At 34.6% G+C, this 27,046-nt stretch overlaps 1 protein-coding gene across 1 annotated transcript in view; it reads left to right on the forward strand.

The window, feature by feature from the left end:
- LOC128985759 (uncharacterized) overlaps window positions 1-27,046 on the forward strand; it is a 64,179-nt gene that overhangs the window by 33,843 nt on the left and 3,290 nt on the right. The window contains exons 10-20 of the mRNA XM_054405607.1: window positions 1,020-1,236; window positions 2,345-2,598; window positions 3,780-3,951; window positions 5,667-5,932; window positions 6,643-6,754; window positions 12,669-12,755; window positions 13,849-13,983; window positions 17,124-17,256; window positions 22,037-22,178; window positions 23,427-23,551; window positions 25,896-26,048. Coding sequence (XP_054261582.1) covers window positions 1,020-1,236; window positions 2,345-2,598; window positions 3,780-3,951; window positions 5,667-5,932; window positions 6,643-6,754; window positions 12,669-12,755; window positions 13,849-13,983; window positions 17,124-17,256; window positions 22,037-22,178; window positions 23,427-23,551; window positions 25,896-26,048 — 1,796 coding nt within the window. The remainder of the gene's footprint in view (window positions 1-1,019; window positions 1,237-2,344; window positions 2,599-3,779; window positions 3,952-5,666; window positions 5,933-6,642; window positions 6,755-12,668; window positions 12,756-13,848; window positions 13,984-17,123; window positions 17,257-22,036; window positions 22,179-23,426; window positions 23,552-25,895; window positions 26,049-27,046) is intronic.

Consider the following 27,046-nt stretch of genomic DNA (forward strand, 5'->3'; position numbering starts at 1 on the left):
TTTTTAGTAAACATAGGGTGGTATTATTTATTCCTTGTATGGATTTATTATTAAGTACATTTTTTACTACCTACGCTTTTATAAAACCTAGAGGTCGCCCCGTGGTCAAACATTCTACCAAAAATATGACGTATTGTACAAACTCACCACATGCGTAAATGTAAATAAAACATGTGTGTTTGTTTAGATTTTCTGTACATTTTTTATTGTTATTTTGTCACCTGCATGGCAACCCATATGATCCATGCTAATTTTTTTTTAAACTCATTTTATTGTAATTATTTTTTAGCCTATTTTGATACAGGCAAATATTTTTCTTTTTGATACATATTTGCCTTCTGGATTGATTAATTGACATAAAATTAAGTTAAATAAATAAATTAAATAAATGAGGTTACCTGTCGTCAATCAATCCTATATTTTTCGTGATGACTGCAGTTTCAGGGTTAAAACCCCATTTTCAAATCTTCAGTCGTCAAATGGTCAAACATATCTTCTTGCATTTGCCATTGTCAATAATACCATAAACACTCACGGAAACATTTACATTTACAAAAATTATGCACAATTGCCCTAGGCCAGCCAAGGACAAAACCAGACTGCCTGGTATTGAACTGGTTGAACCTGGTTTTGTCCTTGGCCAGCCTAACACGATTATACATAATTTTTGTAAAATCTAAATGGTTCCATTTTCCGTATTTATGTGTAATGTATTATTGACAACGGCAAATGCAAGAAGATATGTTTGACGATTTGACGATCTAAAATTTGGAAATGGGGTTCTTACCCCGAAATTATAGTCACCACGACAAATATAGGACTGATTGACGACAGGTTAGTAAGCTCATTTTATGTCAATATCTTTCTAACAGTACCGGTATGCGTAGATTTCCCTACGATGCACACAAGGTGAGAAAAAAGGTTTTCAAGAAACATGCTTGCCTATTAATATATAGGGTTAACTAGTCATAATATAACTGTTATCCTATTTTCTCAACACTCTGTATGGGCTGTAACAGGTACCCTCTAGCTGGACGAGTGATATTCCGGCAGCCCAAGGAGGACTGGACATCAGACACAGTGGTGATGGTGGAACAGCTAGTACATGCTGATGGTACATCGCTCAAGACTACCCAGGACCACCGGTGGGGTGTCAGTATGGAGCCTCCAGGCAAAGACTTCTACGATTGGCAGAACCGATGTGTCAGCGCTGGACTTCCTTATGATGGGTTCCTTGTGAGTACAATGCTGTATAAAGGGCTTGATTTCAGTGCTTGAGTATTTATTTTAAAACTTTTCTTTCAAATTCAAATAGTGCGGTATGAAACTTCTAACAGTTTTCTTCAGGAAGATCCCAGAATAAAATGTCATTACCTACATTTATTTCATTCCCTCTGGAATTCAGTGTTGCTGTATAAATTCTGGACCAGGAAATACAGTAGTATATTTCGTCACTAGGGTATAAAGTGACTCTTTTCGACCAGAGCTGAAGTTTCATGACCTTCAGCTTTTGGAAAGTAAGCAAGGGTTAAAAAGAAAAGTTTTGCCCGTGTGATGAACTATGTTATTTATTGTCACATGCAACATATTTATTAACAAAATAACTTTTAAAACAAAAATACTTTTCATTAAAAAATAACCTCTGAAAACTATTTCTAACTTTTATTCAATTTTGCTGATGCAAATAAGTAGTTACAGTGCAAATAAGTAATTACAGTGTTAAGTAGTCACAGTTATTCAATAATTTTGTCTATTGTGATTGTGCTACTGTACCACTATACTACTACTGTATTGTACTATGCATATGTCAAACTATGCAAACCATGCAAGAATGCAACAATAAGCTACAACTGATTAAATCAATCAATACATAATTCCGATACATGGGATTGCTTACAATCGAAGTTTACAACTGTTTACAGCAGCTGATACTTACTTCCTAGGGACTAATCAGGCTTTTACTCCCTAGGGAGTAATAGAGCAACTTTAGACCCGCAACTCATCTATTACAAACAGCTTTTTTTGCTGCAGTATGACAAAAATGTATTTTTGTCCATAGACAATTGTGATTGTTACAAAATCAGTAATTCGTATAAAGGTGATTTGTGTTTGTTGTTTATACTTTTTATTGTGTTTGCTTACCTTCATTTTTTGTAAATGATTCAGGTTATTGTTTTATCTTCTAAATATAATGTATATAAAAATAACTTCATCCACAACATTTATAATCATACCAGTAATGTTCAAAATTTTTTAGCTTTTTCCATATGTATTTCATTTGTTAGATTGTAAACTTAAATTACTATAATTTCTATGGCTAATTAATTCACAATTTTGTGTGAAGGTTTATTTTGAGAACAAAACAGAAGACTGTCTCTCCCACACACCGGATGGCTTCTGTCGTATTGGCTCCCTGTCTGATCGTCTAGGGCTAATGAACATTGCTGGTCGAAAGAATGAAAGTGACTTGGTGAGCCGTACACTGTGGACGGACACTCTGCTGCCTCTATCAGGCTCATACAGTGTTGTGGGAAGGTCATTTGTTATTTATGATGATCACGGTCCCAAGGCAAGAGGAGAAAGGCTTGCGTGCAGCAAGTAAGTGAACCTTAATGTTACTTATTCCTCTTAACTTTCTATAACAAATTATTAATCTTCTTAATAGGGATGGACGGGATTGAATTTTTAGTTCGGGACAGGATGGGACGAGATTTTTATTTCCTTCCCGATTTTCAAGGTGGGACAGGACGCGATTTTTTTCTGTGCATAAAAAGAAAGTCTTGAGTATTGCAGTTACCAAAAAAGGCATACAAAATCAATCTATACCGTTTATGGCACTGATCTATAACAAACCAAAAAATGACGGTGCTATCGTCAAAATGACGGCGGTCACGAGGTGATCGTTGGTATGACTCACGGTCACGGCGCGATCGTCGGTATGACTCACGGTCACAGCGCGATCGTCGGTATGACTCACGGTCACGGCGCGATCGTCAGTATGACTCGCGGTCACGGGGTCATCGTCGGTATGACTCGCGGTCACGGCGCGATAGTCAGTAAGACTCGCGGTCACGGCGCGATCGTTGGTATGACTCCGCGGTCACGGCGTGATTGTCGGTATGACTCCGCGGTCACGGGGTGATCGTCGGTATGACTCGCGGTCACGGCGCGATCGTCGGTATGACTCCGCGGTCACGGGGTGATCGTCGGTATGACTCGCGGTCACGGCGCGATCGTCGGTATGACTCGCGGTCACGGGGTGATCGTCGGTATGACTCGCGGTCACGGCGCGATCGTCGGTATGACTCCGCGGTCACGGGGTGATCGTCGGTATGACTTCGCGGTCACGGTGTGATTGTCGGTATGGCTCGCGGTCACGGCGCGATCGTCGTTATGACTCCGCGGTCACGGCGCAATCGTCGAAACGACTTTGTCTCCTGCGTTCGCGGACCTATCGCTCGCAATAGCGGCGTCATCGGCACTCGCGAAGCGGCAAAATCGCCGGCGATCGGACCAAATCCCGTCCCGAAAAATTCCCGAATGAAATGCAATCCCGTCCCGATAATCGGGAATATTTTTTTCCCGAAAAATTCCCGATATTTCGGACCCGTCCATCTCTACTTCTTAATATATTGTAAACTTAAAAGAAATGTGCTATTTAAAATGGTTTTCTGTCAAAATGTTTCAGATTATTATGCATCTACTAGTTTGGTGAGCATACATTAAATTTGAATTTGTTCATTTATCATTATCTGTGAACAAAAGCAATCTTCTTTTAGGATTACAAATGTTTTCCGTCGCAAAGGAGTCGTGAGAGACTGGTTTGGCAATGGTGAACTGACTACTGTGAGTGGGAAAATAGAGCTGTTCCAACAAACTGAGTATGAAGCTACAGATGTAGAGTTCACATTGGGTGGCCTGATCAGTGCTGACACATTCCACATCACCAAGGTATGGCTGAAATATTATTTACCACTAAAGTGAACACTGCACCTGGTTGTTCAATAGCCAATGTTTAGGACAAAGTTTCATTCCACATTTTAGTACCGGTACACTGTGATTAACACGTTTGCTGCTGAAAACCTTTAAACAGGCGCTCGCCAATGGCGGCGAGCCCCAGCGTGCTACTGAATCAGCGATCACAATTGGCATTCAAATATTTCAGTAAGACGAATCACAAAAGAGCAGTGGTGATTGTTCTGCGTTACCCCAAAAGTGGACGTAGTTTACTGAAACACCCAAAGGTAGCAGCACTGCCTTGATCAATAGCCAGTGTCTTTGTAATATGGCTCGAATAGAGAAAATCTCCGAAACCGGTACAAAAGCATTGCCAGATGGGATTTTACGGGAATGTTTAGGACCAACCTACACCAAAATGAAGCTCGCATTCTAAGCTACTGCCTGGCAACAATCACAACGTTCCTGGCCGAGTGCTGGGCTCAGACTGACGCAATAGTTAGCAGGGCAGGGGAGCACACCACTGATTTAGCAGTAGGCCGCGTGCAGTGCTAGTGCCGCACTACCTACTGCTATAGCAGTAGGCTGCAGCGAACGTGTTAATACTATTATAACATTGTTCTAACAAAGATTTGTTGGAAGTATAAAATCTATTGGATACTAATTGGAATTATTGATCTAAATCCGAAGATTGCTGGTTCGATCCCGAACGGAAATAATTCTGGACCCAGAACTTAGCCTACTGGGCTGTCTATTAATTATGCTATCTAACAAAAGTTAAAACTTAAATAACAAGGCCTAGACTGTTCCCTCTAAAAAAAAAAACGTGAATATGCTCCTGGCGTAAACACACACACAAAATAAATAGATAAAATAGCCCCGCCGCAGCAAACCTGCAGACTAAGCGAATTTCCATTTGTCTGGTTGGATTTCCACTGAAATATTTCCTTAAAATTGTCACATTTTTTATTGTGAATTGTTGCCTATATAAATAACATTAATTTGAGTACTTAGGTTTGCTGCTACAGGAAAGGTAATTAGGTATGTTTTTTTTTATTATTGAAATGTTTATAGCTTTTAGTATGAAATAAACAAATTTGCAAAATTCCATCAAAATATATCCATAAAAAAGCAAACTACAACAGTTTACTTATCTTCATAAGAATAACATGGGTTTTTTAAATTTACAATTTTTTGGAATTTTCTCCGTAACTATTAGGGGCATAACAACGCTTCAATATACTTTATTAGTTTTTTTGAGCTCTACAAAATAGTTTGAAAATAAATTGCAAAATTTTACGATTTTAGGGTCAAAAATGGAAAAACCAATTTTTACCCCATAAAACCCCCATTCCTTTAATCCGATCATGCTGGTATATATAAACTCTTTTTCGAATATATGTAGGTTTATACGTTTGTACCAAATTTCATCAAAATCGGATCATTTTTGCTCGAGTTATCGTGCTAACAGACACATATCTATATATTAATATGAATTTGAAGGGATGATGTTTTTGGTCTCTAGGGACCTCAAAATGAAAAAGTAAATCGGTCCTGTGTCCAGGTCTTACCATGAGTACTACGGTAATAGCTTATTCCCTATAGGGGAAATTCGCTAATACATAGTTATAATGATGTAGTGGATAGTTGTATGTTTAAGTGGTTTGAAAGGATTGGATATGGTATATTAAATCTAACTTAATTTTTAGATCCCAGTCAGCGAGTACTATGAGTTTCCATGTGAGGAGTCAACAATAGGTACAATGTTTGACCCGTACCAAGTTAGAGAGTCTACAACTGCTATTACCAGTGGCACTCCTGATTTGTACGCTATTGGTGACCTCAGTGGTAAGTACGGCCACCTAGAGGGAGCCTCACACTTTGACACTGCAGTCAACGACTCATCTCTCATGTTGTTTGGACAACGCAGTGTTCTAGGCCGCTCTGTCACCATCTTCAGGAAAGATTCTAAAAGGTACATAGTTGGCTCTCAAAAAAACACTTGTTTTCTAATTTTTTGGCAAAGTAATGAAAGGTTTTGATCAAGAGGAAAGTTGATAATGTAGTGTCATACACTACATGAGAAGGTAGCCAAGAGCTGTTGCTTGTCTTAAAATGTGAAGGTTGTTGCAGTTATACTGCTAGCGGAATTAGTTCTTGACCCATATGTACCTTTTGTTATTGAACAACCAATTAACATTCTATCAAACAAAAGGGGTTTATTAGATAGTAACAAAGATAATGTAAAAAAAGGATAAAATGCCAATGTTGTTGAAAAACACCCAAATGAAACACACCGCTTTATATAGTTGGAATTCAATAGTCAATGGTTATAGTTTAAAATCTCATCCCCCCATATGGTGGTGTAATATTGTTAACTATTAAAATGGTACTGATGTATTAGTGAACAAAAAAAATTACACAAATTACTATTTTGTTTGACACATGAAAGATAATGGAACATTAGTTTTGTTACAAATACAGTGAAACCAGTTTTGTGAGTTGTATAGGTAATAGCATTGACTATTGGATACAGTTGTTGTATTAATAGTCAAAGGTAATAGTCATATACATAATTTAAAAAATAACATTCACACTAATAAGCATAGCCTAAATTTAAGGATAGTAAACCTATAATATTTTTACTTATATTTTTTTACTCTTTAAGTGTTTTTGTAAATTTAGGTGGGCGTGTGCCACCATAGAAAGAGGATATGCTCCATCAGAAGCAAGAGAGTTGAGAGCTATTGCTTCCTTCCACCATCCAAAAGGATTTGCTTGGGGATATATACGCATGGTAACAACTGATTGAAGCTCTTGAACTTCACTACTTTTGCTTTCATTTTTAGTACCAGTGGTAGACTAAAAACAAATGCAATGACCTAGACTAAACATAAATGAGAACCACCCATAAAGGCCGATTCACATACATCAGTCCAGTCACAGTTCCGTCTCAGTTGCATCCGACATTCACCAGTCAACTAACTGTCCGTCAGTTTGTTTCAGTCAGCCTTCCATCACTTTTTTTTAGATTTATGTTACAGTCAAGCTTATTTAATTATATAAGTAAATGTAAATATGAATAAACTCAATGTCTGTTTTTACTGTGGAATAGTTTGCTGTAATAGCAAGAGCCTTAGATTGCGAAGACATTGAAAATACAAGGAAAAAACTAAGGATACGGGTTCAAGATATCTGCAATAGGAGCAAAAGTGAGGGAGAGATTGTAATGTTATTTAGGTAACTAATGGACGATGAAACTAAGTGCTATCAAAATTTTAGGACGACACAAGAATCATTTAATATTTTACGCAGCAGAATGGAAGTGAATAAAAACAAAGACAGACACACTGTAGAAAATCATTGACACCCAGAGAACGTCTATCTGTATGTTTAAGGTGTGTAAAACGCAACAAGGATGTAAAAAAAATAAATAAAAAAAATATTTTATTAATTTTTTACCGTCTATCTTGGCAGTTTTTATTAGTATTTAAAATATAATCATAATAATTTAAATTACAAAAACACAATTTTTTTAAATGTCAAACACACACACATCACACGACCGTCAGGCGTCCGAACAATCCCTAAATTTGATATGACTGACCTGTGACGTGCCAGAACTGATGATAATGATTTTAGGGCTGATTATATCAAGATTTAATTTCTTACTAGTGTCCCTGTTGCTCGAATTCGAGCAATTGGTAAGTATTACAGGCGTTATTTTGAAACATCCATAATTTATGATTACTTTTAAAGATTTGACTCAAAGATTATTGAAATACTCAAGATGTATATAACAGATCGACATAACCAACATTTCTTGAAAATATCTGATTATTTTTTAAAAGCTGATGTTGTTTTTAGTGTTTTTTACAAATATCCTTACTGATAGCCGCATAAGGTTGTCCATAATAAGGATTATAAATTTTAAAAAAAAATTATTTCTATGTCTTCTCCTTGGTGGTGTTCTATGACTTTCCTATCTTTCCTTAGTTTGCAAATCGGCTCTTTCAATGCTTACTAAGAAATGCAGCACAGTGTTAATTCAGTTTTCTTTTTGTTTTTAGTATTTCAAATTATCCAGGCTCTCCTGCTTTTTTCCATTGTAAGATTTACGCCAACCCCAATTCAAATAGAAAATATTTCATTTCAATCAAGTCAGTGTTAGACCAGGCCGGGGTTGGGGTTGAGTATGCAAAATTATTCGGACGCACTTTCTCTTTTGATTGTTGTTAAGGACACTTTGGACAGTAAGAAAACGCATGTTGCCACGACCGGCGTTGGTCGAGTACCAATATGGCTGCCATCCAATATGGCGGACCACCTGACTTGACCTTGATCGAGAAAAATGCAAATAACTCCATCGTTTTTTGACCGATTTTGATAATTCTTTTATAGTTGAAAAGAAGAAGAAATTTGCTTTAAGAGTCTCCATTACACTTATAGTGATATCCCGTTTAAAAAAGTGATAAATTAGATTTTAATACAGATTTTACTTTTAAAACGGATTAAATATACATTGAGGTGATTATATTTGAGTTTTTACTGACGAAATATGTCCGAACTCAACCTGTAGCTGCTTGGGTAACAAAAACGTAATTATCCATTATCATTTAATAACCAAAATCTAATAATTTGTAATTTAATAATCCATATATTATTAATGTTATTAATTTACAACGAAACACAATTGGAGAAGGTACGTTTTTAAAAAAGAGCAATGCAAGAAAAACTTCATGTAACGATTGGGTAAACAGATTTTTTAGGGTAATTCGACCCTGCTGAGTACAAATCTGCGTATTGCCAAAGCGAAATTTGAACCGGAAGTGCGGTATCCAAGATGGCGGCCAGAACGTGTTTGCCCCATTACTCTTTTGTTATTTGGCCTAAAATATTGGTTTAAACATCTGAATAGAGGTTTTCTCAGGTGCCAAACACATTGCAGTACTCAAAATCTACTTACATCAACTTTTAAGAGCATATGTTCCAAGATGGCATCCAAGATGGCGTCCTAAAACTCTGTTTACGCATATCTCTCTTCTTAGTTGGCCTTAAATAATAGTTTTAACATCTGCATAGGGGTTTTATCGGATTGCAAACACATTGCAATAGTCCAAATTTACTTACATAAACTTTTAGGGGAATATGTTCCAAGATGATACCTAAGATGGCGTCCTAAAACTCTGTTTTCGCATATCTCTCTTATTAGTTGGCCCAAAATAATAATTTAAACGTCTGCATAGGGGTTTTATTGGAATGCCGAACACATTTCAATACTCAAAACATAATCACAACCACCCTTGAGGTAATATTTTCCAATATGGCACACAATATGGCCGCCAAAAACTCTGTTTCCGTATATCAGCCTTGTTTGTTTGTTTGTTTGAAATTATTATTTAAACGTCCATAAAGGTTTTTCTTCTAATGCCAAATGGATTGAAACACCCATTATATACTTCATACGATTGTGTAGGACCTAGTATCTCACAAGGATGGGATGTACTGGTGTCAGTGAAGCCCCCAGCTATATGACTCGGAGCCATCTTCACCGGTCGGACAAGATGAGCATTTTCCAACACGTTCAAATGGAATGTTTATAAAATTTTTAGTACAACAAATCATTTAGTTTGTAAAACCATTGAGGATAGTATCTGATATTTCCTCAGGATATTGTCCATCATAACTTTAAAGCGCTTGAAACGCATCTTCTTTTTGGTGTTATTAAAAATCAGGAAGTCTTGCCTCCAAAACGTAATGTACGGTGACTGCAACATCCTAAGATGTCGTTAGGTAAAGACACGATCTTTAGTAGGGGCATACTATCATCAATGGTTTTACAAACTGAATGATTTGTTGTACTGAAAATTTTAAAAACATTCCATTTGAAAGTGTTGGAAAATGCTTATCTTGTCCGACCGGTGAAGATGGCTCCGAGTCATATAGCTCGGGCTTCACTAACACCAGTACATCCTATCCTTGTGAGATCCTTGTCAGTCCCAAAAGCCTCCACAGATATCTTAGGATGTAATTATTGTTTATCCAAGTGTATATCTACAATGTAAACGCGCAAGAATAATCGAAAGACTTGCACCAAACTGTGCTACCGTCCTCGACAATGTTTGACCCTTTTAAATGGTTCATTCATTTTGTTAATATCTTCTTTTAAATATTGCAATTAACAATTTATTTTCTCTTAGATGGCCTTTTTCTCATATTTCTTGTTCTCTTCCAAGGACAGAAGTTTTGGCAGCTGATTTAGAACCTAGGTCCTAGAGTTTTTGGCGGCCATATTGTGTGCCATCTTGGAAAATATTACCTCAAGGGTGGTTGTGATTACGTTTTGAGTATTGAAATGTGTTCGGCATTCCAATAAAACCCCTATGCAGACGTTTAAATTATTATTTTGGGCCAACTAATAAGAGAGATATGCGAAAACAGAGTTTTAGGACGCCATCTTAGGTATCATCTTGGAACATATTCCCCTAAAAGTTTATGTAAGTAAATTTGGACTATTGCAATGTGTTTGCAATCCGATAAAACCCCTATGCAGATGTTAAAACTATTATTTAAGGCCAACTAAGAAGAGAGATATGCGTAAACAGAGTTTTAGGACGCCATCTTGGATGCCATCTTGGAACATATGCTCTTAAAAGTTGATGTAAGTAGATTTTGAGTACTGCAATGTGTTTGGCACCTGAGAAAACCTCTATTCAGATGTTTAAACCAATATTTTAGGCCAAATAACAAAAGAGTAATGGGGCAAACACGTTCTGGCCGCCATCTTGGATACCGCACTTCCGGTTCAAATTTCGCTTTGGCAATACGCAGATTTGTACTCAGCAGGGTCGAATTACCCTAAAAAATCTGTTTACCCAATCGTTACATGAAGTTTTTCTTGCATTGCTCTTTTTTAAAAACGTACCTTCTCCAATTGTGTTTCGTTGTAAATTAATAACATTAATAATATATGGATTATTAAATTACAAATTATTAGATTTTGGTTATTAAATGATAATGGATAATTACGTTTTTGTTACCCAAGCAGCTACAGGTTGAGTTCGGACATATTTCGTCAGTAAAAACTCAAATATAATCACCTCAATGTATATTTAATCCGTTTTAAAAGTAAAATCTGTATTAAAATCTAATTTATCACTTTTTAAACGGGATATCACTATAAGTGTAATGGAGACTCTTAACACGTTCACTGCTAATGACGCACTTGTGCGTCATAAGTATATTAGCAGATATATAATACATGATGTATATAATTACATAATATATTTTAATCCACAATTTATAGTATAAAATTTATTTAATTAAAGATATATTGTCACTCAATTAACATGATCATGTTAATGTTTATGTTTATTAGCCATTTATAAAAGTATTACATATCATTAGCAGTGAATGTGTTAAAGCAAATTTCTTCTTCTTTTCAACTATAAAAGAATTATCAAAATCGGTCAAAAAACAATGGAGTTATTTGCATTTTTCTCGATCAAGGTCAAGTCAGGTGGTCTGCCATATTGGATGGCAGCCATATTGGTACTCGACCAACGCCGGTCGTGGCAACATGCGTTTTCTTACTGTCCAAAGTGTCCTTAACAACAATCAAAAGAGAAAGTGCGTCCGAATAATTTTGCATACTCAACTCCAACCCCGGCCTGGTCTATGTAGCAAACTGTTAAATTAGCAAACTTAATGACTGTTAACAATTAACATATGTTCTTCTTCTCACTTTTAATTTCTGACAACAGCTGGAGTTTCATAACTATTTTTGTTTCCCATGTTAATCTTATGGAGAAATACGAAACTTTAAAGGGCCCCAGGGTCTCACTCTCTAATTATTTCTCAAAAAAGAAAGTTTCCTGCACAACTTCATGTTACGCTCTTTCCAATGACACCGAAAACATATCAATTGGTTCAGTAGTTTCGGAGGAGTAATTGTCACAAAAAACCTGCTTGCGTATTAAATAAGTAATAGATATGGATCACAGGTTTTGTTCATACAATGTTTCCGAAATCTACAAATCTTAACCTCTGTTACATACGGTACGGTACAAAGTGTATCTCGTTACATACCGGTACATAGTTTTATATTTTTGTGAAGGATTTTTTTAAACCTTGTATTCGGTACATCAGTAGTACACCTATATGAATTTATAGTGTTATGGCCACTGGGAACATCAAAACAGAAAAGTCAATAGGCCCCAGATGTCTTACCATGAGACCTACAGTCATATATTATTCCCTATCATGGGAATTTCGCTAAAATTAATTTAACTTGGTATAAGAAACATGAATAATGTGTAAACACAAAAATTTATTATTCTATTGCTGCTATTGGATATTTATAATTTATAGTCCCTGAAATGTTTTCTCACAAAGTCTTGATATCTGTAATAAAATAATGAGCCTCTCATCCACTGAGATTTAAAATTAGTAACCAGTGAGCGGTTTGTGATGATTGAACTTTCACTAACCCAAATCAGTCTTCTGTGAAATTTAGATTACCACTGTAACAAGTTTTACTGCCAGTACACATTCTTTCTTAAACATTCTTAATAACCTAGTGGGTAGGTGAGCATGAACTTTATTCTAAATTTTATTAATTAGTTTTTATTTATTAGGCCTATTCTGCGAGTTACCTAGTTAAATATTTACCGGTCAACATATTTTAATGATTACTGGTACAATTTTTCCAGACTCAGCTAATTCACTACGACGGAAGCGCAAGTGATACAATAATCGAAGTCAACCTCAAACATCCTGGTGAACACGATCGTAACTTTGTAAGTATATTTCTTAGCTTAATCAAGAGAACAAGACTTTCAATATAGTATGATTGCTAGGAGGGTGTGGGTACTCCCCCGGGAAAATTTTGAGATTATGTTCTTAAATGAGCAATTTTTTAACTATTTTGAAGCACACAAATTTAAACTGACCTAGCCTAAATGTGTAGCCTACAAGTTTTCTAGTTTATTTCAAGGTTCAAGAAATGTAGTTTTTGCATTATTATGAGACTTGTGGAATTTCATCAACACGTAGTTTTAGTAACGAAGGAATACCGCAAGAATTCAACACATAAAGTTTAATTTTTTTTTAATCCATCAAATTGATCTAGGCTATTTGTAATGGACTCTTGCATCAAGGTTCTATCTATTCCAGTTCTACCAATATTATTGATTTACAAAAATACCCTTTCAACTGGGGCCGATGTGCATGGAAAACAGAAAATGTATTCCAAAATCAGACCAAGATTTCGAACTAGAACTTATTTTATCAAAGAAGTGTTTGAGCACTTGCACCCAACACTACTGCATTACAATGCACTGCTCAGTAAGCAGCAGTTAACCTACATAAAGTACACTAACACTACCCAACTAACGTTGCCTCTCATCGCCACTCACGGCCACCGTGATCATATAGATTTGGCCTTCAGAATTTGTTCTCAGTGTTTTCATAATGTTTTTTTTTTATTCTTAAATATGATATCAGGCCCCTAATCATTAAGAAAATATGAATGTTATTTAAGTATCAAAAGTTCTCAAATTGGCTATGGTAATCATTGAATTACATTTCTGCAATTAGAAATTGCAAGTTCCTTATGTTTAACTCGGATAAATTAATATTAAACTACCTTTCAAGTAACTAAGCTTCGTCTATTGATAAGTGTATACTATAGACTACAATGAAATTTGTTAAACGATTTGCAATAAAAATTATTAAAGTTCCCCTTAGGTGTAGTTTTTCTTAAAAAAAAGAAAGATTTTGGGGGGTCAAGAGGGTTGTGACCACCCAACCTCCTGGGACCACCCTTGAGTGGAAGCATTTTAAAGTTAATGATTGATACAAATTAGTATGTGTTGTGTGGCTTTTGTACAGACCCAAAACCACAACTGGGCTATCTATGTGAACCCCGTGGGTGTGGACGCCACTGTACAAGTGCTGCACACCCGTTGTACTGCGGCTGGCTACATGTGGAACCCTTACTACACCCAGCTGGCAGATCCTCTCAATGTAAGTCTTCCTGCATGTGTAATACGTACAGACAATCCCTGACAGATATAATATATAGAGAAATGTATTTCAATTCATTTAAATACTAATGACCCTTTTGGTGCATATTTTGTGCATCAGGAGACTCCTACTCGTTTCTTCCTTAGTCCATGCAGGCTAAACTTATACTGTAGCCGAGTCACGAGTTGGCCTCCCGGTTCGCCAAACATACAATGCGGAGTTGAGTATATGAGTGAAAATTTAAAAACTTACGTTTTCAGGAAAAGCACTTTTAAAATTTTTTATTCCGTTTTTTGAAACTTTTTTTATTTTTTTATTTCATTGACATTTGAAGTTTCATAAAATGTCCATGGTAACACAATATCTTTGGTGATTTAATATAACTAGAGCATCTTTGATGGAAAAACACAAAATTTTGTCACGACCATCACGGACATAAAACTGAATATTAAAAATAGTTAATATTATTTTTATAACTATGTTTTGCTATAAATTAATTTACTTTTATGGCCATTATACAATAAACAGATCACTAAGTATTTTGGTCTTTCTAGAAAGAAAAAAACATAATAAAAAAATTTAAAAAAAGCCAATAAAATCTTTTTAGTTTGTATAACTCCGAAAAAAACTTACCTGAGACCCGAAAAATCGTTATGTTTTTATAGAGGTGTGCTTCTTTTGTGTATAAAACATTGAAATATGATGATATTTTAATTTTTTAAATTTTTATGATAGAAATCATCAACGTGATGGTCGACAAGCGGTACGGTCGTGAATTGTCTTGAACAATATAAATCTTTCTAAACTATCCTTCAATTATACTGCTAGATATAATAAAAATTTGTGTTTCAATTGAACTAAACTGTTCAATTTACAATGATATTTAAGTTATTGTCACGACCAAACACAGTATAATCCATAAGGCTGGATTGGTCGTGAAAAAACCCGCGATGGTCGTGAAACTTTGGTCGTGACATTACGTGTTTTTTGGCTCTGTTCTGGCGGTAGCCCTGCGCCTCATGTTCGAGGATACAAAGTGGACTTCTAGGTTAATGTAGCAATTAAAATATCATATCAACAAAAATTAAAACCACGTCTACTTCATCAAATGACTACGTATGGTCATGGACACACCAAAATTACAAAAAACACAAACTTACCTTTATTAATCTTGTAACTACTTCTTTCAACACAAAACGACCGGCACAACAAACTTGACGTACACCCCGAACTAGTCTCTAAAACGAACTGACGCAATCGAAGCCAGGCTTGCCACTGTCGTGCTCCAAAGTTGCAATTTTTTCTCAAATGGTCGTGACGCCAAATCGAGGGACAGACTCATTTTGTCATGGTTGTCAGTTTGTAATGACAATAAAATTATAATATGCTCCTTTTTTGTAACTATTGATGTCATAAAAATATGGCTTTATATATTTCGGCATGAATAATTAGTCTAAAAACAGCGTGAAAGTTGGAAAATGTACCCTAGGGACATGTCATGGTCGTGAATTTCGAGACTTTAAAAATACGAAAAAAATACCTAGAACCTATTTAAAACCAAATAAATGTGTGTAACATGTTGCCCCCGTCCCAAAAAATATTAAAACACATAATAACAAACTAAAAATCCAGTATCTACAAAGTAAAAGGCCAGGGACATGAAAACATTTTCACTCACATGCTGGAAAGTTGAAGGCGTTTTACTGGTTCCTGACAGCAGGCATGCTAAAAACAAAACAAACGATTGTGTATTTTTATGTTTTTGTCAAGTTAAAGGAACTTATTTTTATAACTTAAAATACCTTCCCAACTTGTGGTAAGATTTTACCAGTTTTGAGAGAGAGAATTCAAATGGGGTGAATGGACTCTCTGTCATATTCTTATAAAGAAATGGGATTTAAGTGGAAGAAGTTTAAGTCCAAAAGGAAGATTTTAGTGGAAAAGGCCAATACCAGCTGTGGAGAGTGGAGACCTAACAACTTCAAGAAGAAAAAGGTGTTTATTAACAAAATTTATTTGTTAATTTTAAAATGTATATTTTAATACAATATAGTACTTAATTACCTAATGTTTGTATAAAAATGGCAATTGAAAATTAACGAATTAACACACAAAACAATATTAGTTTTTAATAAATTACTAATGATACTCCAAGAAAGAATTTGTAAAAAGTTGTTTGTTATAATTAGAATGTATGTCTATTTTTTTTAAATTTTTGCTTTTTTTTCCTGGCTAAATATTTTAAAACATTTTGAGTGTAGGCCTATGTTTCCAATGGTAAAGGCCGTCAAAAAATTGCTAGGCCAAGTTCCAGGGGCTATCTCGTTACTCGGCTACAGTAACTGCAGTTTTCTAACAACCTCAAGAAGAAAAAGGTGTTTATTAACAAAATTTATTTGTTAATTTTAAATTGTATATTTTAATACAATATAGTACTTAATTACCTAATGTTTGTATAAAAATGGCAATTGAAAATTAACGAATTAACACACAAAACAATATTAGTTTTTAATAAATTAATAATGATACTCCAAGAAAGAATTTCTAAAAAGTTGTTTGTTATAATTAGAATGTATGTCTATTTTTTTAAAATTTTTGCTTTTTTTTCCTGGCTAAATATTTTAAAACATTTTGAGTGTAGGCCTATGTTTCCAATGGTTTGCCGGTTTCCAATGGTAAAGGCCGTCAAAAAATTGCTAGGCCAAGTTCCAGGGGCTATCTCGTTACTCGGCTACAGTAACTGCAGTTTTCTCATTACAATCTGTCTTCAACCAAAGTACCATCATCCCCTTAGATGATATCATAGCTATCCAGCTACCCAGCCACCACTTTAATAACAATTAGTAAACTGATAATTGGTAAAAGCTATTGTGGTCTGGAGATTTGCAGATGGCAGGTACCAACTGATATATTGACAAGTTTACTGTTTGAAACCTTACTCCAGTTTTTCAGTTTGTAGCTTATAACATCATAATATTCAGAATACATATAAAACTCTGTATTTAGTTGTAATAGATGAGCTTAAGGCTGAAAGAATAGTTTATAATATACAAAATACCAGCATGCCAGTATTTGGATATATTTAATACCTTTTGTGGTGTAACATTGTAAGGTTTGCTACTGTATCTGTATGTTGACAGCAAGAGCTGTACCAGCAGGAGTGTGGTTCCGACCATCCTCTCCGGTGCTATGTGGGAGACTTGTCAGGACGACTGGGTACAATAGACATTGGCGGCCGCAAACGGGTCTTCTCTGATCCTAACTTCCCTCTCGGTAATCATAACTGTCATAGTGGAATTACTCACAAACAACACAATTTTGTTTAAATTTTGTAATACTTTTTAAATCACTATTTACACGGTTTGGCAAAACTCTTTAATGGGTTACACTAGTAAAACCAAATACTAGAAACATCTATATGGCATAAAAGAGTACACTTTTTTGTTGGCATCCCAATTTTGACCAAAACCCCAAAATTGGGCATTTTGGGGCAGCTTAAAAATTTAAAATGTACAGCCCCATCAGGTGAATCTTCATTTTAAAACCATCAGTTGAAAAAAGTACAGGTGAATAGTAATGGTCAAAACCAGAAATTTCGAATCTCAAAACCGAAACCGAAACTTTAAAAAATCGAATCCCAAATCTTGAATCTCAAAACCTAAACGCAAAGCTTTTTTACTTAGCTGGTTACAAAGGTCAAGGTTACAAAAAATACACATAATCATAAAATGTTAAGTATGCAATCAAAACTGAAAGAGATCGACTCCTGACCGTGACATAACATGAATATGTGAATGTGACTGATAATCTTAAAACCCAATACAACATAATCTTTCATAAACAACCAACAACAACAACAAAAAATTAAACTTCTAACACCAACATAAACATGAATATTAGATTAATTTAGTGGTCAATATTTCTTTGTGTTTAGTAAATATTGATGTGAAACTGAATTGTACCAGATATAGTATTTAAGATACCTTTTGAAGTTCAGAATAAAATTGAATTGTTTCATTACTACATTGAATCTCAAAACTTGGTGATCGAATCTCGAAACCGAAAATTTTCCTAATTTTGGTTTTGAGATTTGAGATTCGGTTTTGACACATCACTACAGCCGAACACTAGAGATCTCTATCTTAACTATTACAGAATGGCGGCAATTTTTTTATTTTTCATGACCCTGAGAAACCCCACTTAAAAATAGACATCAATATCCCCTACCAACTTTTTAATGGATTGTACCAGGAAAACTAAGCTCAATGTTACCATAACTAAAACTAAAAGTACTTTTTGGTCGGTATGACATTTTTGCTCGGGATCCCAAAATGGGGTATTTTGGGAGCAGCTAAAAAATTTTAATTTCAAGCCCCATCAAGTGACATCTCATTTTAAAGGCCATCAGTTAGAATAAATATCAGTGAAAACTAGAGGTACCTATGATTTTAACAGCCATTTAAAAAAAAAACAACATTTTCTCTTCCTCATCCTTACTCTATTGCAAAACAAGGGTAGCGGCCAGTACTACTTAATAAAACATAGTCTAGGACTTTGTCAATAAACACACACACAGTTCACAGAACATACAGACACATACATAGGTAGGACACATAGGTAGAACATACAGTTCTACCTAACTAAGTGCATACTATATTTTATATTGTTAGGGAATAACTATAAAATTAATCTAGTACAGTAATAGAAAACCTTAAAACAATCCATCCCAACAATTATAATTAAAAATACCCCCGCCAAAGCTAACCTGCAGACTAAGCAAATTTCTATTTACTTGGTGAGATTCATACTAAAAATATTCCCTAAAAATTGTCAGATTTATTCCCTATTTAAATAACAGTACCTGGGGATCGAGTATTGTTCGTGGTCTTAAATTTTTGGGAGATGTTAGAAAAAAAAAACATAGGCTTATACATATGTAGAATTAACATAAACGGCAAAATAGTTAGTAAAATCTGGAAATAAACACTTTGAATACTCTAAGTCTAAGATGTGGTTTTCAGATGTATAATGTAGTTTCAAAAGGCTGAATTTAAGGGCTTGTGAGACAAAAAATGTCATTGCCTTTACTTTACGCTCTTGAATCTAGAGAATATTTATACAAGTGTGAAGAGGTTAGATTTATACTGAATCACATTTAAAGTATGTCTTAACAAAACAATCATGTTAATAAAAAAAAAAAACTATTAATTCGGAACTCTAGTTAACATATAAAATCATATACCGTACCTTATTTGTTTTGAGGGTAAATCGTCTCCATTTTCAATTTTGCCATGATTAATTAAGTTTTAAAGCCATCAATTTCTCTTCGGTAGACAATACATCTTTCCATACAGACGAACAATCAATATTGATAATATCTACAATAAAATTCAATAACAAAAACTTGTGATAATATTTAACATCTCAGCTGTTGACCAGCATTGTTGCGAGTTGCGAATATTAAGTGCTTTCTGGTAGCGACAAGCAGTTATTTGATCGTGGAACGCCTCAACAATGGGATCGTCCACGGATATTAGAACAGAAACAGTATGTATAAAAAACATAAAAAGAATGACGTCACTGGATGAAATCGAATACTAATAATCTCTACATGTGTTTTGGTCGTTTTTTTGACATTTTCATTGAAATAATAAAACAAACATGTTTATTTTCAGTTAATTTGTTTGTTTATGATCCATATCATTTCTATTTTATGATCTATGGGATCGTCAAACAATGCGCCCATTCCGGTGGCGTATTGTCAAAAACTAGAGAATGTCCCTTTCGTCAATACTTTTAGTTCAGCACTGATGTAAAATCTTTTGCGGCATAATACTTTAAGGATTTTGAACAGTCGTAATTATTCCATTTCTTAATAAAACACACCACGTGTATTAAATAACCAATGCTAGCTAAATGGTATTTATGGGAATGTCCTTTTCTTTTGTACTGTATTTAGTAATTTGCCACTGTAGGCCTACTGTGTAGATGAATTATTTTTATAATAGTGGGGTCGTATAGCTGCATATAGTGGCAGAATATTTCAGTTCTGGCAGAGAGGCTGCAATTTTAGGTGGTTATAGTATACAAGTTTCTGAACCTAAAACCGCCCAGACCCCAATTTTTAAGGACCTCGGTCGTCCGTAATGACGTCATCAAAATGGCGGCCGTATGGATTCTGGGTCCCCATGAATTGGCTATAACGACCGAATGCCTGAACCGATTTTCATGAAATTTGGCACACAAGTGCTTGAATACATTATGTCGACCTGGGTTGAAAATGGTCAAGTTTCATCAAGTCATTTCAAAATGGCGGCTGTTCAAAACTAAAACAATTATGAGGAAAATAATTGTGAATTGTTTTATACAGGGTGAGTTTTAAATGAGTTCCCCCCTACTTTTTTATACATTTCTTAAGATATCAACTTTGAACCATGTCAGATCATTGTAGAGTAGCAAGTACTTCATTTTGACTAGGTTTTCATTTTTGGCCGCCATCTTGGATACAAAGTTATTTTTTCAAATGTAAAGATAGGGTTGTGACCCATCGTTTCAAACAAAACCATTACGCTGAATACAATGTTGCAATCCGTTTAAAAAAATGTTGATCCATTCTAAAGTTATGAGAACTTTTTATAACTTTATTTTTAGTCCATTATAACATTGTGCATTTACAAACTAAGGCCATAATCTCAAAATAGTGCTAGATAAAGATAAGTGGACACCACCATTCATTTTTGACCTATTTTCACTCGGTTATGGCGGATGTATTTTTTTCAGCCGCCATCTTGGATCCGCCATTTTGAAATGTGATAAATTATTTTAAATATGAAGGTGGTGTTGTGACCCATCATTTTGAACTACTTTTTTATGTTGAATTCAATGCCGCAACTCGTTTTTCATTGTCATGTTTAGTTTTTGAAATATTGACATTTTAAATCAAAATAATTGTTAGGCCTATATTTTATCAAGAAAGTTTGATAACAAAAAACGGATAAAATAAAAACTAGTCGAAATGAAGTAATCGCTACTCTACAATTATCTGACGTGGTTCGGAGTTGATATCTTAAGAAATGTATAAAAAAGTAGGGGGGAACTCATTTAAAACTCACCCTGTATAAAACAATTCACAATTATTTTCCTCATAATTGTTTTAGTTTTGAACAGCCGCCATTTTGAAATGACTTGATGAAACTTGACCATTTTCAACCCAGGTCGACATAATGTATTCAAGCACTTGTGTGCCAAATTTCATGAAAATCGGTTCAGGCATTCGGTCGTTATAGCCAATTCATGGGGACCCAGCATCCTCATACGGCCGCCATTTTGATGATGTCATTACGGACGACCGAGGTCCTTAAAAATTGGGGTCTGGGCGGTTTTAGGTTCAGAAACTTGTATACTATAACCACCTAAAATTGCAGCCTCTCTGCCAGAACTGAAATATTTTCCTGCTACCCAACCTGACTATAAGCATATGTAACAATTCATTTATTTACATTTTCGTAATGCTGTCTTGGCTACCTAAACCAATGTTAAAAATATTCCAATTTAATTCACACTTAAAAACAAAATTAACAAAATTTTTATTAAAATTAACAAAAAAACTAATTTTTCCAGAACAGTGTGGCTGGTATAGATTTTGTTTTTAGCCTGACACTAAGATATTCCTAACAATTTCGAAGAAATCATGGTATTCCCTCGTAGAGCCCCCCACTCCAAGAGATGCTAGTTTATCTTTTGGGTATTCATATTTCAAAAGAATCAAAGAATATTGACAGCTGTTTTAAATTAAACATAGTTGGGTTCTATGATGCTCAAATGTATTAAAACATTACAGAGGGTTTAACAACAGAGTGCAACACTATTAAATTTTTTCCCCGTTGCAAAGCACGGGTACATGCTAGTGTATTAAGAGATTCTATAAAGTTAAGGTAATGAACTGTGATGTATGCATTAAATATTTAATAATAGTGTGTTAGTTTTGTTAAATTAAAACTATGTCATATAATATTTCCAATTAAATGCTAACGTATATTTTTATTCGCTTTAGAGGGTACAGTATCTGCAATGGGAAAATCAATAGTGATTCTAGATAAAAATAGAGGACCAGACAAGTTTGCCTGCGCAAACATAGAGCCTGACAAAGATACTATCAAGTATGTCAATGTTAGACGACCTCCAAAGTTCATTGTGTAAGTAATCTGCTCATTTTATAGTGTTGCTTGTGCATTTGTGTCCTTTAGGTTATGTATTAGTTTAAAACAATGTTAGTTTTCATATAGGTACAGTGAGTTTTATTTATGATGTATAGACCATAAATGTTTTTGAAAAAAGTAGTTTTTCAACTCAAATGTCCAAATAAACATTTTTAAACTTTAAAGTTAAAAAATTTACGTTAAAAATGTTATGTTAAAATGTTGTTATGTTAAAAATGTTACGGTACACATAAAAGCTGCACAAAATTTTGAACTTCTTATTACAGAACCGTGTTCATATAAGTTGATAAAAAGAATAAATGTGGACAGCCAGTTTTATAAGTTAAAGAGTTGAAGAAAACATATTTTTAATGTCTTTGGACAATCACTCTTCAAACTATGAACTGAAGCTGTCGAACACCTTCCTAACATCACATCAGACAGATCAACAAATCTATGAAGCTACGGTTCACTCACCAACAAACAGCTTTTTGTCGGCAGTTTTTTCCATCCAATGCAAACACAATGTCAATGGAGGGTTAAACATTTGTAATAAAGTAGTAGAACTTTTAGAGTAGAAACATGGACAACTTAGGTCAATGAAAACGTGGAAAATTGTGTTTACTTGATTAAAAACTGTAGGCAAAAAGCTTTTTGTGTCGCAACTACTGACATTTAGTTTTGATTATTGAAATAGGCACATACAGCATAACCTCGATGCTGTCTGGTCGAAGCCATTGAAGTGACTGAAACGGTATGAGTGGCCGATGACATTAAGCCCAATAATGTCCACATTCCCCCCTCACAGATGAAGTTCTAAGAGAGTTAAACTGCTTAGACCATTCTGCAGAGCTCTGTGTAAAACCACTGATTAAAGATTGTTTGGTTCTGCATAGTGATTTTTGATACCATCAATACTTGACTTTGATATTTTATAATAATTGCAATTATAATTATTTATTTGTATATGATCCAGTTTTATCATGTCTTGCTGATCATCCACTCCCTTAACCTTCCGTGATACAATTTTTCTTAAATGCCCTAGACAAGGTGAAGCTGGTTCTGACTGGCTGGTTTGGGATTGGGAAGGGTGCTCATTAGTGAGGAGATAGCGATCAGTGTGTGCATGAAACAATGGCGGCCAAAAAGGTTGTTGCTTGTATCAAAATGGTACATTGCGACCCACAGAGGATTAAACCAGAAGCACAAACTTGGCATATACATTCGTTGTTGCCTGTTGTCCAGGTCCCAGTTCCTGGAGGAGGTGAGGAGAGTGATGGGAGTCCCGGAGTGGCTGCTGACTATTGACACCAGGCGCACAAAGATCCTGCATGGCGGCTCTTGTATTCAGCTACTTATCCATTTTAAAGGTATAAAGAGAATTGCTTCAACAATAAAATACATGGAAATCATTGAAGGGGTATTGGCTGATAACATTGAGAGATCAATTCTCTGCTTTTTCACCTCATCAATAGATGATTGCAAATTGTATAGGGTTGTCATATAGCTGGACTTTTTAGTCGACTCCTTTCACTATGTTTTCAGTCACAAGGCTTACGTATACTAAGCAAAAATTGATAGTTATTTTGAGTTATAGTTTTGATTTCTTAGCTTTATAACATAACTAAGAAAGGAAAATGTGTAAAAAAATGCTAGGAATTGCAAAAAAAATGTAATTATGATCATACAAAATGAGATTCTTAACTATTATTATTATCAATTGAGATGGGGATGCCACCTAGGTGTGTATTTTAACAAAAAAATTAGTGAAGGATGAGTATAGAATGAAGGCCGTGGCCATTTATTAAAAGCCCAACAATCAAGGAGCTAGGTCCAGTTTCGAACCATATTACTTCATTTCTGTTGTTTTTTGCCTCCTGATCACAAATTTAAATTAATCTAGAGGTTAAAATACCTTTAATCCGTCAATGTGATCAAATGTCACCGATGAGCGGCGACCGGTTTCAGCCCAGCTGGGGGCCATCATCAGGCGATGAAGGAACATAAATATCACTCCGAAGAGGTCGTCATAAAGTCTATAAATACGTCACGAGAAACAACACATAGATACATTATTTACAAACACACGTGTGGCCACAAATTAACTGCGCGGCGGACGGTACGCGTACATTAAGTTGCTAGTCCAGAACTAGCAGGAGGAGTCTGGACTAGCAACTTAATGTACACGTACCGTCCGCCGCGCAGTTAATTTGTGGCCACACGTGTGTTTGTAAATAATGTATCTATGTGTTTTTCTCGTGACGTATTTATAGACTTTATGACGACCTCTTCGGAGTGATATTTATGTTCCTTCATCGCCTGATGATGGCCCCACAGCTGGGCTGAAACCGGTCGCCGCTCATCGGTGACATTTGATCACATTGACGGATTAAAGGTTTTTGAACCATATTAATCCTACTAGACTAGCAGTTGTGAATAATATATTCATCTATATAGAGGACATGGGTCTGTGTGTCTCTTTTACCTGTGAACTGAATAAACATGCATTAATAAACATCCATACAGATAAAAGCGATTGAAAATAGAGAATTTTTCCTCTGAGCTATAAAACGTGGAATATTGAAAGAATACATAATTTTATTGCAATGTAGAAACAACTCCAATTCTACCATACAAATTGGCAATGTACTTTGTTTACATTTTTCAACGCATAGAGACATTTCAGAAACAAATTTCTATTCCTTTTTGGTATACAGGGTGTCACAAAAAAGTGTGATGGGCTATACAGGACCTAATTCTACATGCAAAAATAAGTCAAAAATGAAGAATCAAATTTTTTGGATTTCGGCTTAGTTTAGCCGTAATCCGCCATTTTGTTTTTTGGGGAAAATATTTATTATTTCAAAATCCCTTTGAGATATTTTTACGAAACTTGGCAAAATTGTTTACACTATAGTAAGTAACATTTATGAAAAAAATTATTATTTTAACTTTCCAAATTTAAAAATGGCGGCCGTTTGAATTTTTTAATGCCAAATTTCATGAAAACCGGTACCTAAATCAAAATTTTGTAAGACACAAAAGTTTTAGTATTTATTATGACAAATCCAACAAAACAAACATGAATAAAATCGGTTCATAAATAAAGAAGCTGTGTTTATTTTAGTAATGTAGACTGAAATTATTAATATTAAAATGTATTAATTAATGTAATGTAATAATTTATGTAACATATTAAGTAATTTCAGTCTAAATTACTAAAATAAACACAGATTCTTTATTTATGAACCGATTTTATTCATTTTTGTTTTGTTGGATTTGTCATAATAAATACTAAAACTTTTGTGTCTTACAAAATTTTGATTTAGGTACCGGTTTTCATGAAATTTGGCATTAAAAAATTCAAACGGCAGCCATTTTTAAATTTGGAAAGTTAAAATAATATTTTTTTCTTATAAATGTTACTTACTATAGTGTAAACAATTTTGCCAAGTTTCGTAAAAATATCTCAAAGGGATTTTGAAATAATAAATATTTTCCCCAAAAAACAAAATGGCGGATTACGGCTAAACTAAGCCGAAATCCAAAAAATTTGATTCTTCATTTTTGACTTATTTTTGCATGTAGAATTAGGTCCTGTATAGCCCATCACACTTTTTTGTGACACCCTTATAAACTTACTTCATGAACTAATGAATAGATAAAACCTTACAGTAAGCAGAACATGTTTCAATGGATTATTCTATTATTCAGGCCCTGAAGCCAATAGACTGGAACAAGACTTCAGTCGGCTTTTGTCAGTTGGTAAACTTGAATCACCTAGTCTATACATTTCTGGATATCTATTCCCTGCCAATCGCAAAACACGGATATCATATAAGCTATGTGGAGCCGATAATGAAAAAGGTAAGATTATCAGTTAAAATAAATTAAGTTGAAATATTATGTGTCGTGTATAGTGTTTTAGAGTTATATTTTAAATAAGGTCCACAATCTTATTATTTTTAAATTGGAAAAAACAAAATTACTAACAACATAAACAGGCCGGCGGTTAGTAAGTGATTCGCCTTGGGCCCAAGAGGTAGTTGCGCCCCCTTCGACATTGATTTAAATCATAAAATGAAAATGTACATTTTACGAGTTGCAAGCACATCTGCATACAACAATGATAAGGCTCGTCATATTGTTTTTACTTTTGATTATTAATAAACCTACCCGCATGGTCAAGTAAAAACGTAAACCATCAATTAAATATACAATATAAAGTTTAACTTTTACTAACATACACATTTATATTTCCGAGGCACAGCAGCATCCTTATATATAATTCTGTAAGACACAATTTTTACCAGAAAATTGTGGACGTCTGGTAAGTCGCAGAAAAATGGTAGAGGTCTTAAATTAAAGGTCTTGACCCCAGGGACTCGGGAAAAATCTGAAGTTCGATCCCGGCAAAATCTCTTGTCGGGGATATCTGAAGTTGAATTAACTAAGATAGTCCTGAAGAATGAGTGATGATAATTGTAAGCGGCCTGGGAAGAAATGGAAGTTAGGCCAAAGTGAGCAAAATGAAAAGCAGGCAAAACTATTAAGAAACTATTTTAGTTAGCCTACATTTTTAATATTCTTCTGTAAAACGGTAACAAATTTAAATTCATGTAGCGCACCTTAATCAAATAGGTTAAATATAATAAAAACTCAATTAAAAATCAATTTATGTTTAAAAAATTAATATGTCTAGATTGCATAAAAACGCTAGTTTACAACTATTATTTTTCCCGGACCCCTCTCTCGACTGGGGGGTATCCAAATTACCAATTTCTGTTGAATACTTATCTTCTTCTTGAGGTTTCTTTATTATTGATATTTCTATATGTTATGATGAATATTAATTTTCTAGACTT

Source organism: Macrosteles quadrilineatus, unplaced genomic scaffold (assembly GCF_028750875.1).
Source record: "Macrosteles quadrilineatus isolate MER2022 unplaced genomic scaffold, UCM_ALF_1.0 Scaffold_2__2_contigs__length_208266976, whole genome shotgun sequence".
Lineage (NCBI taxonomy): Eukaryota > Metazoa > Arthropoda > Insecta > Hemiptera > Cicadellidae > Macrosteles > Macrosteles quadrilineatus.